The 15,998-nt window shown below is 34.5% G+C and overlaps 1 protein-coding gene across 1 annotated transcript; it reads right to left on the bottom strand.

Moving 5' to 3' along the window:
* Positions 1–2,103: 2,103 nt before the first annotated feature.
* ANGPTL5 (angiopoietin like 5) lies at positions 2,104–15,553 on the bottom strand. Its single transcript, XM_071571471.1, has 8 exons — positions 15,329–15,553; positions 13,453–13,600; positions 12,440–12,543; positions 11,800–11,893; positions 10,780–10,880; positions 5,481–5,601; positions 4,308–4,493; positions 2,104–3,122 (listed from the first exon to the last, which is right to left on the bottom strand). Exons 1-8 carry the CDS (start codon positions 15,428–15,430, stop codon positions 2,803–2,805), a joined length of 1,176 nt encoding a protein of 391 aa, XP_071427572.1. The 5' UTR covers positions 15,431–15,553; the 3' UTR covers positions 2,104–2,802.
* Positions 15,554–15,998: the final 445 nt, after the last annotated feature.

Here is a 15,998-nt window from a genome sequence, read left to right as displayed (position 1 = left end):
TACAGTAGCCATGTATGACATGGCAAATGTTCTCTTCTCATTGCTGTATTTCAGATTTGCACAGGCAAACTTCCAGCTAATCACTAGCACTCTGATTTTCTAAGCATACACTAAATTTTATAACAAAACTTGACTAAACCAATACTCACATTTCAGGATATTCAAATTATAATAAAACTAAGAGCTCAAAAGCTTTTCATAGAAACCTCCTTGAAAGGAAATAAAATCATTAAATTACAGTAATTGTTCTCTAATTACTTATTTTGATGCCACAGAAGCACTTAGCGTGATCATGACTAGTAGATAATATGGCAAATATGAGACAAGTAATTCACAGCAAATTCTCTTTTCATGTACAATTTCTAATCAGAAAAAGGACTAAAGCATTGTCCATATTTTGATTAAGAATATTGCATTGAAAAGTCATACCTGGATGATTTACAGAAGTTAAAACCTGACTAGTGTTTGCAATTTGGACTTCATTCTGTTTGCAGTTAATACTGCAGATCAGCTCTCACAGCACAACAAACAAGTCAAGCCTGGGGCAAAATGAATTAATTTTATCTACAAAGACACGGAACTCTAAGCCACAGATAACATCGTGTCTACCTGCAACCTTGCTAGCAGAGCAGTAGTTAATGGTATTAAAGCATATGTATTAAGTTTAAAGCAAGTCTCTGCAAATAATCTTGGAAATGTTTTTATCTTTCAAGGAACAGTGAGAATCAAAACTCTGCCCCAGTACTGATACTGAGAATTCAATTCATTTTTTGTGTAGGTTTTCAATTTGCTTTGACTTTAAGATCCAATGCCTATTTGCAAGAATGATCCTTCAAGCTTTCGCTATCTTTCCAGGGCCATCTCCTCTGTGATTTCTTGCTTCCAGCTAATCTAACCAATAATGACAATGGGGAGATTAAACCTGATAATTAAATGTGGCAATATATGCTAGCACACATCTGCAATCTTTGCTTGTCACCTTCATTTTCAAATGGGGGTTCTAATTAAGCCACAAGCAGCCTCAGGGTGTCAGTAGAATACAGTTCTATACATCCAGAGTCCCTACTTAGACTTCTTTTCTGTTTGCAGGCTCCCACCTGGTTGTCATAAGAACAGAGGCCCCACCATCAAAGCTTGAGGCTTTCATTAAAGCCATTAAATTTCCATGAAATTTAGCCACTGGCATTCTCCAGTAGGATTGTTGTACTGCAGCCTGAGGACTCTTTCTGACAGAAGAGCCCTAATACAGTGACAACATCCAGGCTTGCAGCCAGAATTAATACTCTGTTTAAGCTCTAATGCTTGCTAATCTTGGTGCAGAAACTCTTTCATTTTAGTGTCTACCTTTGTAGGTCTGCTGGGTTCATGTTGCTGTTCAAAGGGATTGCATTCCTAATAAATCTGGAGCGAGAGAGAGGGCTAAAAGGGTGTACATACAATCTTTTCACTTCTAATTTCAAAGACTACAGTGTCTGACAACAAAATCCCCCTGTGCTCAGAGATTTCAGTCTACCCCAAGAGCAGGACCTATCCCCTTTCTCCCAATCCCTCTACAGAGCCTGCAATATTTTTCCTCAGGCTACTTCCTACCGTGTTTCTACTGTATCTCCCCCTGGTAATGTTAGTCCTCACTTTTTCTCTAGCAGATAGAAACCTTCTGCTTTTAGCAACGTTTTACCTCCAACTATTAAAGACTAGTCAAGCATGGAAGAACAGAGGAATGTTTTTTCTCTCTCTCAACCTTGTAACATACTCTATGAAAAGTTTCATTTCCTCCTATAGCTACGTACATCTTTGGGAAGAAGTTCTAAACAATTTTGGTTTTGAAGTGATGGTCATTTCTGCTCACTGTATTAATGCTTGGTCACAATAAAAAACAGCACAGAGGAAACTCACAGAGCTTTTAACTATTTTCATTCCATGTGCTACTGCAGAACTGATCTACTGAAACTGAAGCAAAGATGAGAAATACCATATGTAGCTGCTGCAGATTAGACGCCAGGTTCCAGAAGCACTGCTGTACTGACAATATTCACATTTTAATTGATAATATTCTATTTTTACTGACAGAAATTCAAAGAATTTACAATTTTAAATGTACTTGTTCATTACCACATGGTTACCACAAAGTGAATGCCACTAAGAATGAAAAACATAAGATCAGGCCCATGTTTCCAAAAATTAAAATTCCAAAGGTATACATTTTCTTTGAAAAGAAGTTTTCTTTTGTAATGATCTGTGAAATAGACAATGGTAGAATAAAAATCGGATTATGAAACATATTGACTGTGCAAATGAAATACAAAATACATCATAGTTCTTGGATGTCAGTATCAACCTTAGTTGTATAAAAATTGGGCCCTAAGGGCATACAGAGCCTTATATAAACTGAAAAATTAACCTAAGGTAAAGAACAGCTGTTTTTGCAAAACACTATGATCGAAATGGCAGGTATACAGGTTTTTTAATTTGCTGAATTTTCTTAGAAATTCAGTTATGCAGAGAGCAGAGAAAAAGAACATTCAGCAGTCAGTATTACACTTCTTTTTACATTTTTTTTTCCTGACAAGCACTAAGCATAATCCATTTTCCAAAAATTCAGTTACTCTTAGTTTTGCTTCTTACTCAAGCAAAACCACTACAAATGCAGACATTTTCCAATAAAAATGACTAATGTACCATAGAAATATCTAAGAAAGATGTAAGACTGAACTCTTCAAGTGAAGATGAAAGGTATTTATGATTGCGATGATACATTTTTCCACATAATTGCAAGAAGAAATGTATTTCTATTTTCATATGCTAATGGAAATATGGATAAAAAGTTCTCCGAATTTTCATTGAAACTGATTTAATTTTGACTGGTTTATTGTTGATTTTCCATGTATCCCAGCGAATCCCAGTTGCAAGAAATCTACCTGTGTAGCGATGAGCACCATTAAGATTTGCCAGGCCGCACCTGCTGAACCACCATCCAGTGTTATCGCTGAAGTTACTGCAGCTCTTTACAGGCTGCTCTTTAATAGTGCACACTGGCCTGCATCCATCATTGTCAACATCAAAAGTGCTGAAAGGCACTGAGTTCTGGTTATCTTCTTTTCTATATCCTCTAAATGCATCGCCTAAGCACAACAGATAAAACAGAACAATAAAAAGGTTATTTATGGAGGAACATTTCTTACTTGTTGCACACCTTGCAAACTTTTCCTCTGGATTTATTAGAAAAACAAAATTTGTCAAAGCAGTTCAAGAGCACCAGATAATGACCTGGAAAAGTGTTAAAGAAAAAGAATAAAATACTGAGAAATATAGAAGAAGTTCAAAATTGATGAAACACTTTTATATTGTTGTTGCTTTTAGCAATGCACACTGGCTATGAAGATAAAGGCTTCTGTCCTCAAAGACAGTGGAAGAAAAGACAAAAGAGAGAAAAACAGTTGTAACTTGAGATTTTTCCCGTAATGTGTCCAAAGCCCCAGAGTGAGTCATGAGAAAGATGGAATTGTTAAAACTTAAAGGTCAGTGATTACTGGCTCTGTTGTTTTACTAAAGAAATAAAAATACAATATTTTACAAGTAGAGTAAAGCATGAAAACCTTTAGAGAATAACTATTTAATGGATAATAAGGAACATTCTTGCATATTACTAAACATGTAAAAAAATAGAAAAAAGCAGTAAGACATGGTGGAATATTTAATGCAAATATTTGCACACTTTGTATATTTATGCTATTAAGAGAGGCCTGGAATTGCAAATTAATTTGTGTCTATATATCATGCAGTAACTTGCACACTATTGGCCAACTTTGTTTCACTCAGTTTCTTTCTCTACCCTTTTTATGTGTTTGTCTGGGCACTTCTGAATTAACCAAAGCATCATAAGCAAAACTTCCACTAACATCAGCAAATCTGGGATGAGATAATGGACATGTAAAGAATTGTACTATTAGCTAGATAAATAACACCTACAAATTCCCCTGTTTAGTGTATATATATCATGGACTTGAATTTGTTAAAAATCCTTCCTTTTCTGTATTCTTCTTTATTAGACCTGTGTTTATTCAATTAATTAAGGATGTTGAAGTGATAAAGTGATTTCCTACTATGTAAAGATTAATGTTGGAATAACCAATCACTATATCATTAACCATGTACCTGCATAAGTGTTCATTATGCACCAGGGAAAAACACATTAGAAATAAAATTTTTTAAGTTACCTTAATTAATTAATACACTTTTGAATGCACTTTTGCATATGAAGAAAGGGAGCAGCTACCTTTAAATACTTTAAAGAAGGAAGTTCTTACCAGCATTTCCTGAGTAATACCCCAAATGGATCTTAAAAGAACATGCTTCATCCTCTATCCAGAATCCATCATATGATGCATAGGCATGCTTGTCATTTTCTGATTCCAAGTCCACATAAAGACTGAAACTAGTGGCTTTTTGATTTACTATGTCAAAAATCTTCCTCAGTCCAAGCCAAAATTCCCCTTAAACAGAAATACAATATACAGTCTAGAAATGGAAACTGTAAAAGAAAAAACTATTGTTCTTGTTTTTCTACTTTTCTTCCTGAACCAAATGTAATAGACGTTGTATGATAGGCTTACATTCCTTTGAAAGACTAATGAAAGAAAAGAGTAATCTTCCTACTTCCTTAGGAAATCCATGGAAAGAATTCCCACGTGGGCATCATCTTTTTTCTCTGTGGTATTTTTTTGAAAATTGTCCACATGTCAATTGTCAAACGTTTGTCTGCAATATACCTTAGGAAACCAAAAAAAACTGGATGTGCTAAAGGTCCACTTACATAAACAGAATTCAGTAGGATTCCCAAGGGCAATACTGAGAAGCGATAAATATTAGTATTCTATGAAACACAACAAAACACAAACCCTATTCTTGGGATTTTCTGCCTCTGTAAATCACACTCACTGCCCTGTATGAGCTGTGCTTTTATGAGCAGAAAAGCTGTATGCTTCCATTGCAATCCCAGATAAACTCCTGAAAAACCAAATGGGTTTAGACTTGTCAGATGAAAAATAGCAATAAAAAATTAGCATCATGTTTGTGTTGGCATTAGCAACTGAAGTATTTCCATTCTAACTCTGAATGTCCTACTGTGAAATATTACTGATTTTTCTCTACTGCAAGGAAATAATTTGCAAATGTGATTCAAACCAGCTAAGGCTATTTTTTTAATCTGAAAAGAGGGAGAAATACAACCTATATACAGAAAATATATTTTAAACACCTTTTGTAAGACAGCAATGGATAAAGACTCTAGTGGTGTCACAGGCATTATTGAGATCATACAACAGATTTAATGAAAAAAAAATCTTGACATAAAAATGAGACTTTTAAGAAATAAGAACTTTATACTACTAAAACTCCTACACAATTTAGTGGAATATAGCTCATATAAAGGCATCAGAAATGTAGGGTCTAAAGCACTTTAGAGTATTTAAAATCAATACCCATAAGATCACCAAATCCATCCAGATATTCAGACCATGTTCTCTGGAATGAAATTATTCCATCAGTCCTTTTCTGAACCACAGTCCATCCACCTCCTCGAAAATCCATGTCACACAAGACCTAAAATAAACATAGGTATGATCAAGCATTCTTGAAGCAGCTGTTATGAAAAAAACATTTTAATTAAATAAAGGCAGGCTATTCAGTTTTGCTAAATAATATACCTTTCAAATATCGTAACAAAAAGCTCAAAGAAAGTAGAAAATTAAGCTGCAGGTTTTCTTATCCTGTTGGACTGCTTGATTTGGATAATTCCTCAAATAGTAGAAACCGTTGTGTGAAAACATCTGCCTTTATCAGATATAATAAATAAGCTTTGATAAACATTACTGTAACATTTATAGCCTGAAATGGAAGCAACATGCAGTGTCATGTATTAGTTAGGCAAAATATTATCTATACAGGCAGCAACACTGAATAAACCTTTATTTCAGCAAAGCAAAATAGACACAACTTCTTACACATTGTCCTTCACCATCATGGTTTCTTCCAGAGACATACTGTGTTTGTGGTGCCTGGGAAATGTAGAGCCCTTAATAACAGTGAGGAAATGGGGGAAAGTGATAGTAGTAACCCAGTATATAATAATAATTTGAAGCAGTAAAAACCGCTACATAAGAAGGGACCCCAATCCAGGGAAGTCCCAATGTGAACGCACAACTGCCTGCAACTGAGAAGTCCCACTTAATACATAAGATCAACTTTCAAATTTATGAGTCTTTATGAGTATTTGCTAAAATTTGTGCCCAACAGTATGTCAAATTACAATGGTCTGGTGTCCCTTTGCACTGTTTTGGAATATCACATTATGTGGCACATTTTCTGCTGAACCAAATTAACTTTAGACATGTAACAGAGCTCCCTAAGCATGTCCCCAGTGCCAGATCTTGACAAGTTCTAACTGGGATTGTAAGGTCTGGGAATCTAGTGTCGAAAGATTCATATTGCCCATTTAGACAGTGCACCACCTAAGCTGTTCAAAGTAGTTCTGGGGATACTGTACATAATGAATGTTTAAAAACAGTGGCTCCTTGGTAAGTGTTTCCTAATGTGACTAATATCAGAAGAATTAAGCTGGAAAATGCTTATAGCTATGGAGCTACTTGTGATAACAGAAGTCCAGAATATAAAGTTGGCTGTCATAACATTAAGGGGATGCATAAGTGATGGAGTAAAGACATTTTTGTTGATGTTACAGGGAATGTACACAATGAAACATATTTCAGAAAAGAAATATTTGCAATCTTAGCCAGTTGATAAAAGTAGAATCTAGGTTTAAGACGGTTTAACCCTCAGCAAAATTGTGGCATTCTGAGTGTTATATGTTGCCTTCCCATAGCCTGTTCTAGCCAGATATTTTTCATGGAACCAGATTTGTACACTGGCAGAAACACACTAACATTGTATTCAGAGCCTGCGTGACTTAATAACGTCTTCTCAATGAATGACAAGAAAGCAACAGGACAGAGCTGCAATGTGGTCTAATACAACATGGGGAATCTTGGATCTTCGAGTAAGGTAATGCCATTGGACACTTTGGGCAATCCTTGCAACACAAATACTAAATGAATCATTGTAAGGGTCATGTGCCATGAAAGAAAACTGTGGCCTTTATTCCCTGGAGAATCACATGCTTATTTCAGTCACCCAGGGAAGATGGAACTGGAATAAAAAGAAATATAGAAGATTCTAAAATGAATATTTAGATGGAAATACCTAAAAGTCATTCAAAATAATCCCATTGCCTCATCTGCTGTCTTAAGAAGATGATTGCATGCTTGGCTACTCCTCTGACTATGACTCAGAAACACTAAGAGGAGCCCATTTGGTCACAACATCAATAATCATTCCAATATGAATCAGTGGGAGTGTTGACAATTCTCAGAAGGAGCAGATTTGGTTCTACATGAGAGGTCATCAGCCCATCAGATACAATACCCATACAAACACCAGCTAAGTAAAAATATGAGAGAGAGAGAGAGAGAGAGAAAGGCAGAGAGGGAGGGAGAGGGAGAGAAACACAGTCATGGCTGTGTAGTTTCTAAATCCCTTATAAGCTGGAAATGTTGCAAGTGTAAAGCCTTATAATAGTTAAACTACAGTTTGCTCTATGTTTCACATCATGCAAGGTATGAGGAGCATGATTGTGCCAGGTGCAATTTAAATTAAATGATCAGGAGAATGCTTCCACTGAATATTTCTCCTCTTTCCATCTTCATTGTGTATAAGGGGTATATTACAAACAACTGTTTAGTTAGTCTGATTCACCTGAGAAATATCATTAATCTAAATTTACTAATGGAAATATGTATCAGAAATTGATCATAATTCATTTTCCCAAAAGTGAAATTGGTTTTAATTGACTTGTGTTTAAATGCTCAGTCAAAAGCCCATTTGGGAGTAATTTTCTGAGATGCAAAAAACCTGCCACTACCAGTGAAACTGGATATTTTTATTGCTCCTAGAATTTAGATTTCAATTAGCCTGAGTTAATCATCAAAATCTATACTCACTTTTGAAAACATGAGGTTTCAAACATGAAAACATGAGAACAGGATCAAGTTGTCTGAACACTTTTCTTCATTTAACTGGTATCTTTATGCAAATGATTCTAAACACATTTCATTTAGTTTCTGTTACATTAAAAGGACAGCTGTTTGCTGAAAAGGTCCTCATTGAAATTGTTTAATGCTGGCTTTGTTTCCTGTTTTTTTTTAGTTTCTTACTATGTTTTTCTAATTCTTTGTATTTTTTTCTGATTTTGCTAATCTGCAGAGCTTTCAGAACTCTTAGCTATTAGCCTCTAAAAAAATTTATTATAATTTCTTGTTTATGTTTTAATGTCATGGTATTTTTGTCCATCTGTCATTTTCCTGTACCTTTTTTATGCTTCAACACATGAACGAATTTGCATTAAATAGTTTTCCTTAAAATAACATTCTTTATGTAATGCATATTTTAGATATTTTTCTCAGTGAACTTTTTGGCACTGTCTTTTAAGTTCTGTGCAACATCTACCAGACAAGAAATGAGACACTCATTTCATGACTGCAGACATTCTTCTCATTATTTATTTTTAAGTTGTTCTTTTAATCAAATTATTATGAATTTTCTTTTTTGCTTCTTCTTCTGCTTAAGAAACCTTTTTACTCATATAACTGATTTTCAGAGTCTGGCAGTAACTTTAAGAATGGAAAAGTGTCAAAAGTATTTTTGAAGGAAAAGAGGCTTTATCATTTCAGATTTATTTGTCAAAACCTAAAAGTGAACTGAGAAATCACTTTTCTAACCTTGATTAGTTATACCATGTCTCAGGAAAAGTAATTTGGGTAAGGTATGAATATTTCCCCAGTGTGATGCCATTTCCCCAGTTTGATCCCCCCTTAATCCAGAAGAAGTTCTGAAACAAATGCATTTTTTGCTATGGTTCATCCTGGGGTGAGGCAGACAGCATTTTCTTCATATTATAAATATGGTTGTTCTGTGAACACTGCAACATGTCTTTGCCTTTCTTTTACATGGAAGGAACTTGTTGATTAGTTACAGAACATTTTCCTGAGCTCACTGCATTGTACAGGGAGAATGTCAGGTTTTTCTATCTCTGGTGATGCCAAAGGGGTTTTTGTTCTGATTTTCACATTTTGTAGATTTTAGGAACACAGTAGTTGTAGATTTTTAGAGGGTTAATATTTCTAACAGTTTAAGTTTAATGCCTTTCTATCACTACCCCTGTCCCAGAACAGGGAGCTCAAATTCCTTTCGTTAATTAATCTTGTTTAGACTCCTTTCCAAGGTAAAGAGCTGAAGGATAACAGAAGGCCTACAAAACGAAACATAAACACAGGTCGAAGGGACCCAGAAGTCAAAACTGGATGAGCTCCAAGAGATCTTTGTGTGCCTGAGGAAGAAGAGTTGATGAAGACAGAGGGTCTTGACAACCCCAGACCCAATTCCAGGGGTTAGGCCAGGTGTGGGACTGGGGCTGGACTGAGAAATGTGTAAAGCAATGATTGGAGAGATCTTATTATAAAAGCCATGGAAACTAGAACTGGGACACATGCATGTCATCCTGTATTCCTGTGGGCTGTAGGCCCTGTGATATTAAAGGACCTTTACATTTTATCTTACCCTACACTAACGTGCTCAGAGTCCTGTTTTGGGGGGAAGGGTCTTTTCACAGCATCACTGGTTTGCAGAATCAAGTTCATTTTTTTCTTTTGGTATCCTAGCATAATTCTGAAGCCTTTCTTAATCAGTTTGAGCTACTTTTTTGTAGCATTTTGAAGGGCTCCAGTTGGCTACAGAGAAAGGGATTCATCCTCCCCTTGTTATATAGAAGACTATAAATTTAGATATTAAACTTTGCTATTTATTGCTTGGCTTAAATTTAAGATTTTTTCTTCAAAACTAATGACCCCAGCATGTACTGCAAAGTTAAAGGTTTGAAAGTGCCATATACATAAGGCCTTCTCTAGGTATTACAGCCTGAAATGGAAATAAACACATAAAACAAAATATTCTTGTGTTTGTATGGATCTGAATGTCCTGAGCCTGAGGAAATTAACCCCAAATTCTCTTCTTCTGCATGAGCACTATAATTTAGAGCAATTACTTACAGTGTAGGTGGTGATAGGAAGCATGATTGCTGCAGTTTATCTTAATATATATCCTGCAAAAGGGATATATAAACTAGAATTTTAGATGCCTCTCTGCCTCAAGACTGGGTTATAATGATACTCAGACAAGAGCCAAGCACCTACTTCTCAAACTGATGTACATTTACACCTATATTTAGATGCCTACAAGCATCAGTGGAGACACATGGCAAGAGAAGGCAACACTATATAGCAGAATAATTCAAAAGCCCAAAAGTCCCATTTTAGAAGCCAAATGGATCAGTCAATTGGCTCTTCAGTTCTCCATTTCTAAAATCAAAAAGAACAGCACTTCTCAATGACCAAAAGGGGTGCTGGAAAATACCTTGGGTTTTCTTCTTTGGTACACTTTTCACTGCATATGAAAACTGACAATGGGCTCTTTTAACAGAGATTAAATTTCTTTGTTGAAAATGAGAAACTTGTCAAAATTATAGTAATGGCAGACACATGCAGAGTATTTAATACATTTCTTATTCATCTGCTGAGAAATTGTCAAGGAAAACCCTTTAAATCTAATGAAAGTATTACATGTGCATATTCTCAAGCAAACTGTGACTGTCCTGAGAGATAAATGTATTACCTCAAAAGGATAATTTGATCCTTCTGGATGGATAATGTACAGACCGGATGGAGTTTTTGAAACTGAACCAACAGTATCTTTAATATGAGTGCAGTCCAAACCTGGAGAAAAAAAAGTATATGATGAAGCTCATTAGCAAAAATTTGTTTTTTAAAAAATACAGATCAAGCACAGAAATATTACTATTCTTGGTAACATACGAATTATTTAAAATAGCATTTTCTTCTCATGCAAACTTTAAAATCTTTTTTTTTCAAGAGTTTATCTTGTCAATTAAAATTCTCTCTATTCCATTAAGCTCATAAGTATAAATTACACTACATAGAGAAAGTTCTTTCTAGTCTTAATGGATATGATACAGAAATTAAAGATTATGTATCTGGATCATTTTACAGATTTTTATATTTTATTAATAACACATACTGAGAAAACGACATATTATCTGGGAAAATATGTCTTTTTCCTACAGATATTTGTATTTATACCTGTAAAAGCCTTTCCCTCACTATATAGACATGAAAAACCATTTACCTCTAAGTGTTAAGCCAGGTAAGGGTTAAACATACTCAAAGAAGCAGTTTCCACAGCCAGCATGACTACTCAAATGTAATGTTTCCTTTAGTTTGGATGGACAGTGCAAAGATTAACTGTCCAGTGAATAGGTGACATATATCCCATTTGAAGAAGGATATTGCAGATGCAAAACAACTTTATTTCATTGCAAAAGAGCATGCCATTTAGCAACATCAGATCACTTACTAACTGGTAATCATACCTGTAATTTTGCATAAAAATCAAGGACATGCTAAACAGGATGTCCAGAATTGTCAGTTGCAAATGATTTAAAGCGGTAGTTATGATTACATTTTTAAATGGTTCATAAAGTTTTCAGAGTGTGTATGTTACTAACACAGGACGAATGTCCATGTTACAATTGCTTACCTTTGCTTTAATTAGTTCCATGTCAAGATACAAAGGTAAAAAGAAAAGGTGTCAAGACTATATCTGAAAAATATTTACCATGAGAGTGAACGGCTTTGTAAGGAGGTGGATACAAATGCTTTCTTAAAACTGCTGCATTCAAAAGAACAAGTTTATTTTTGAGTTCGTTTACCTGCAAATTCAAATAAAAGATTTTTAATTACATTGCAATGAGGAATTTTAGATGCTAAAGATTTTTTTTCCACTCCTAGGAAATATAATCTGAAGTTAATTGTTGTGATGTTCTAGTAAATTGTACTTTCATTTGGTAAATTGATCTTATTTTTTACTGTCTTTCATCCAAAATCATTTTTAAGCACAATTCCGGTTAATTAAAAAAAGTCTTTAAGTTTCATTAAAGCTTTGAGTAATGCAAAATGCTTGTAAACTACTATCACAGCTAATGGTAATGTGTTATCTGTACAACTACAGCAGGATTGGAGAAGGAATAGTCCTTCACTTATGCTATTGCCACGTATGATACTAAGTTGTGAAACAGGTGGTGCTTATTACTCCTCATAGCAAGGGAACTCACACTCTACACAAGGTACAAGGAATGGTGCTAGAGTCTCTAATTCTACTTATTTAATGACAATAGTAATACTTATTTTTTGTCAGATAGAAAACACCTGTAGTGAGAAATAACAAATACAAATGTTTATGATGAAGGAAAAAGTACCTGATTAGAAAGGTAGTCCAAAGAAGCCTGTTGATCATCTATCATGTCTCTTACCAGTTTTTGTGTACTTCTTGCATATTCAATAAGAGAGTTCTGCAAATTTCCTTCAAAAGAAATATGTTCATTCACTTTGTTAGCATAAATCTAGAAATATTCTTGACTGAATGACAACACACTTATTTATGATACCTAAGAGAAAGTGTTTTACCTTATGGGACCTAAAAGTGAAATGAAAGTAGTACAGAGACCACAGATTAAAGCCAAATATGCTGAAGACTTCAGACTTGCTGATTGCACTAAAGGCATCTTGGCTCTTCTTAAGTTTTGAAGAATAATTTCATCTTATTCTTGGGCAACTTGGATGTTAATGGATATCACAGCAAGAGATGAAAGACAGATACATAAGGTTGCCTGTCATCCTACATTTGCTCATTCACTGTTCTACTTCTGTTTTTTTGCTCTGATGCTAAAAATAAAATCAGCATCATAATCCTGACAGATAATTAGTAATATATACTAAAAATCATATGTGAAAACAAAGAAAGTTTGTCAAGGCAGTGAATAGACAGTGTCCTGTGTAAGCATTTATAAAAGGTAAGCTGAAGTACAGACGTATTCCCACTTAACTAACTAACTAGCTAACTAGCTAACTGGCACTTACCCCCACACCTAGCTATGATGTTTAAATGAGGGACAGACAGTCTACTCTTTCTCTGTAATGGAGAGACGTACTGACATTCAGAGGGTAGCACAGAACTAAGTGGGCTTCGCTGCTGCTTGGATTTGCCTATCTTCACCAATGACTATACTTTAATTTTGTCACACCAGCTGCATCCCAAAAATAGGGCACCCCATATTTTCTGAACAATACTCAATTTGGGCAGCAGAGTCAAAGGCTGTCACGTGCTCAAGATTAAAAAATAAATTGGCACAGCATAGCATAGCGTAGCAGAGGATTGCATAGCAAGGCATTGCGTAGCTCATCACTTAAAGTATTCTTTATGAATACATACTGCACATGTAATGTTTTTCCCCTTGTAAAATTTTAGCTTGAACATCACATGGTACAAAGCATGGTTCTTTTTCTTTTGAAATATCTGCAGATTTATTTTTCTCTTCTCCCTTGAGTGGTCCCTCCACAGCTCCAACATTCCTTGTGTCCTGTTGTACCAAACAATGGAGGGGGAAATAAAGTGGTCATAAAGCACATATGAAATAGCTCAGTCTGTCAAAATGAAGTAGATTGTTCCATGGATCCTTCATCAAAATCTGGGGGTTTTTAAAGTTCTGTCAAATGATAATTGATGGAGCTGAGACCAAAACTGATTAAATGTTTTCTGCTTAGCCATACCTCACAAGAAAAAGATAGTGTCAGAGGAAAAGAATAACCTCCTTAAATCCAAAAATATCACCAGCATTTCTGGTGAAGTATTGTACTTGTGAGCACTGTGAACTGGAGGCAAGAACATGTAACTCTTGCAGTTCAGAAGCTCACATATTAGGAATCACCACACCCAACAGACATCTCATATGATAACAAAGTTATTTTCACTGGAAGGGAGCAGGCTTTTGGATTTACTAGATATTAGCAAAATGCTTTTTTTCTTGAAAATCTCTAAATTAATTACTCAGACTCTGATTAGGGAAATACTTGCAGAAGTGATTAACTCATGCACACAAGCAGTCCCAAGCAGATTTGCAGACCAACTCAGCATTACAAAAAAGTATTTTAAATGTTCTTATAGAGGAAAGAATAAACGGACAATTCAAGGGCACAAAATTATTTGAAACAATAATAATAGCATTTGTAAAAGTTACACCTGTTACTGTTATTGGAAAATAATATCTTCCTGTTTAGTTGTTTTTCTTCTGTGGTGTCATGGGACATAAAATAAGGGAGTGCCTCTGAGTCATCATAAATAAATGCTGAAAGGAATTCCTAAAATATGTGTCATTGACAAAAAGCTAAGCAACATATTTTCAAATGAGTCCTTGTTTGTTGATTCCATAACCTCAACAAACCATTTGCAGTATGTTCATATACTGTTTTTTCAAATGTAAATAGGGTCCTTAGACATGTCAAGATTTTAATGAAAAAAGGAAACTTATTTAGACTTGACTATATCTTCAACATAATTGTTCTTTCCTGCTTCAGTATTTTTTTCTGATACTGGCATTGCAGTGGCAAAGCACTGCATGGGGTTTTTTCCCCTGATTTTTTCTTTTAAAAGGTAAAATTAAAAATTACATAAAACTTTTAACAAGAAGATTTTGAAAAAAAAAATCTGAATTATTAATATAATTGCATTTTGCTCCTGGAAATAAATGGCAGAGAAATAAAAGCATATGTTTCTTTATTTTTCAAATAAGCACAGAATAAAGGAAGAAAAACTATAAAGGAGTTATAAACAGATCACTTATAGCTTATAAATAGATCACTTAAAACTGTGGCTTGTTTCAGGGCTTTATTACAGCTACTCACCAGATGTTCAATTAAATACTCTCAAGCAAATATTTTTAATCAATATTTATCTTTAACAAAAGCCAACATGAAACAAGAAATTAAGTCTGATCTCAGCAATTCAAGGAAAAACTGTGACTCTGCCAAAAACAATGTAGTTACTCTGCATTTACAGTCATGCAGATGAGATTAAAAATATGACCTAACAACTGAGCTGTGATAAAGGATATTAACACAAAAATATTGTAATATACTGAATTCCTACAATTTCAATTTAGTTTCTTTTCTGTATCTGAAAATACCTGATTCTTCTGTATTTTCATATCTATCTTAAATAAGACAATCTAGATCTTTAAAACATCTGTCACTTTTCTAGGAAATCAGTTACAGTCATTATCTTATCTAAGCAAAGTAATTGAAAATCTTACCTTACATGAACAAGGCTTTCCATTACTTATGACAGTCTCTTCTAAACTGAACACAAAAATATTAAGACAAATAAGTAAAGTTATCCTAAAGCTGTGGTTCATCTTTTACTTGAAGAAATGCAAAAGTTTCAACCAGTTTCAAATTTCTGTGGAAAAGATTGTACAATATGAAGTCCTGAGCTAAGTATTTGGGAATGTCTACAACACAAAGGGCAGCCAACACATCACTCCTTTACTGCCTGGATTTAATAAACCACATTTCAACTGCACAGTAGGTTTAATATACTACTGCTTGCATCCTGAGGGAAATTACTGCTTATCACCATTACATGACACCTCAAACATATATATTTTCATTGTGTTAAACTCTGACAGATTTTCTTATATGCTATTTTTAAGCATTTGTACATATTTAGTATGAGTGGTCTGGGCAATGTGAAAGAAAAACTAGTATTAATCAATGTTTTCAAGTTTTTACAATGGTTTTTATCAAGGAAATGAAGGTGTTTGTATTGTTGTGGTCGCAGTGCACTAGAACAGGCTGCTGAGGCAATTTTGGAATGTGTCATAAAAGAATGTTCAAAATAGAAAACTGAAAAACATTATTTTAAAGTAGTACTTTGTATTCTATAGGAAATGTTTGCTGAGAGGATAATAGCAGTCTCTTGGT

Source organism: Pithys albifrons, chromosome 1 (assembly GCF_047495875.1).
Source record: "Pithys albifrons albifrons isolate INPA30051 chromosome 1, PitAlb_v1, whole genome shotgun sequence".
Classification (NCBI taxonomy): domain Eukaryota; kingdom Metazoa; phylum Chordata; class Aves; order Passeriformes; family Thamnophilidae; genus Pithys; species Pithys albifrons.
The sequence above is the reverse complement of the archived record's forward strand: the minus strand, read 5'-3'. Positions and strand labels throughout refer to the sequence as shown.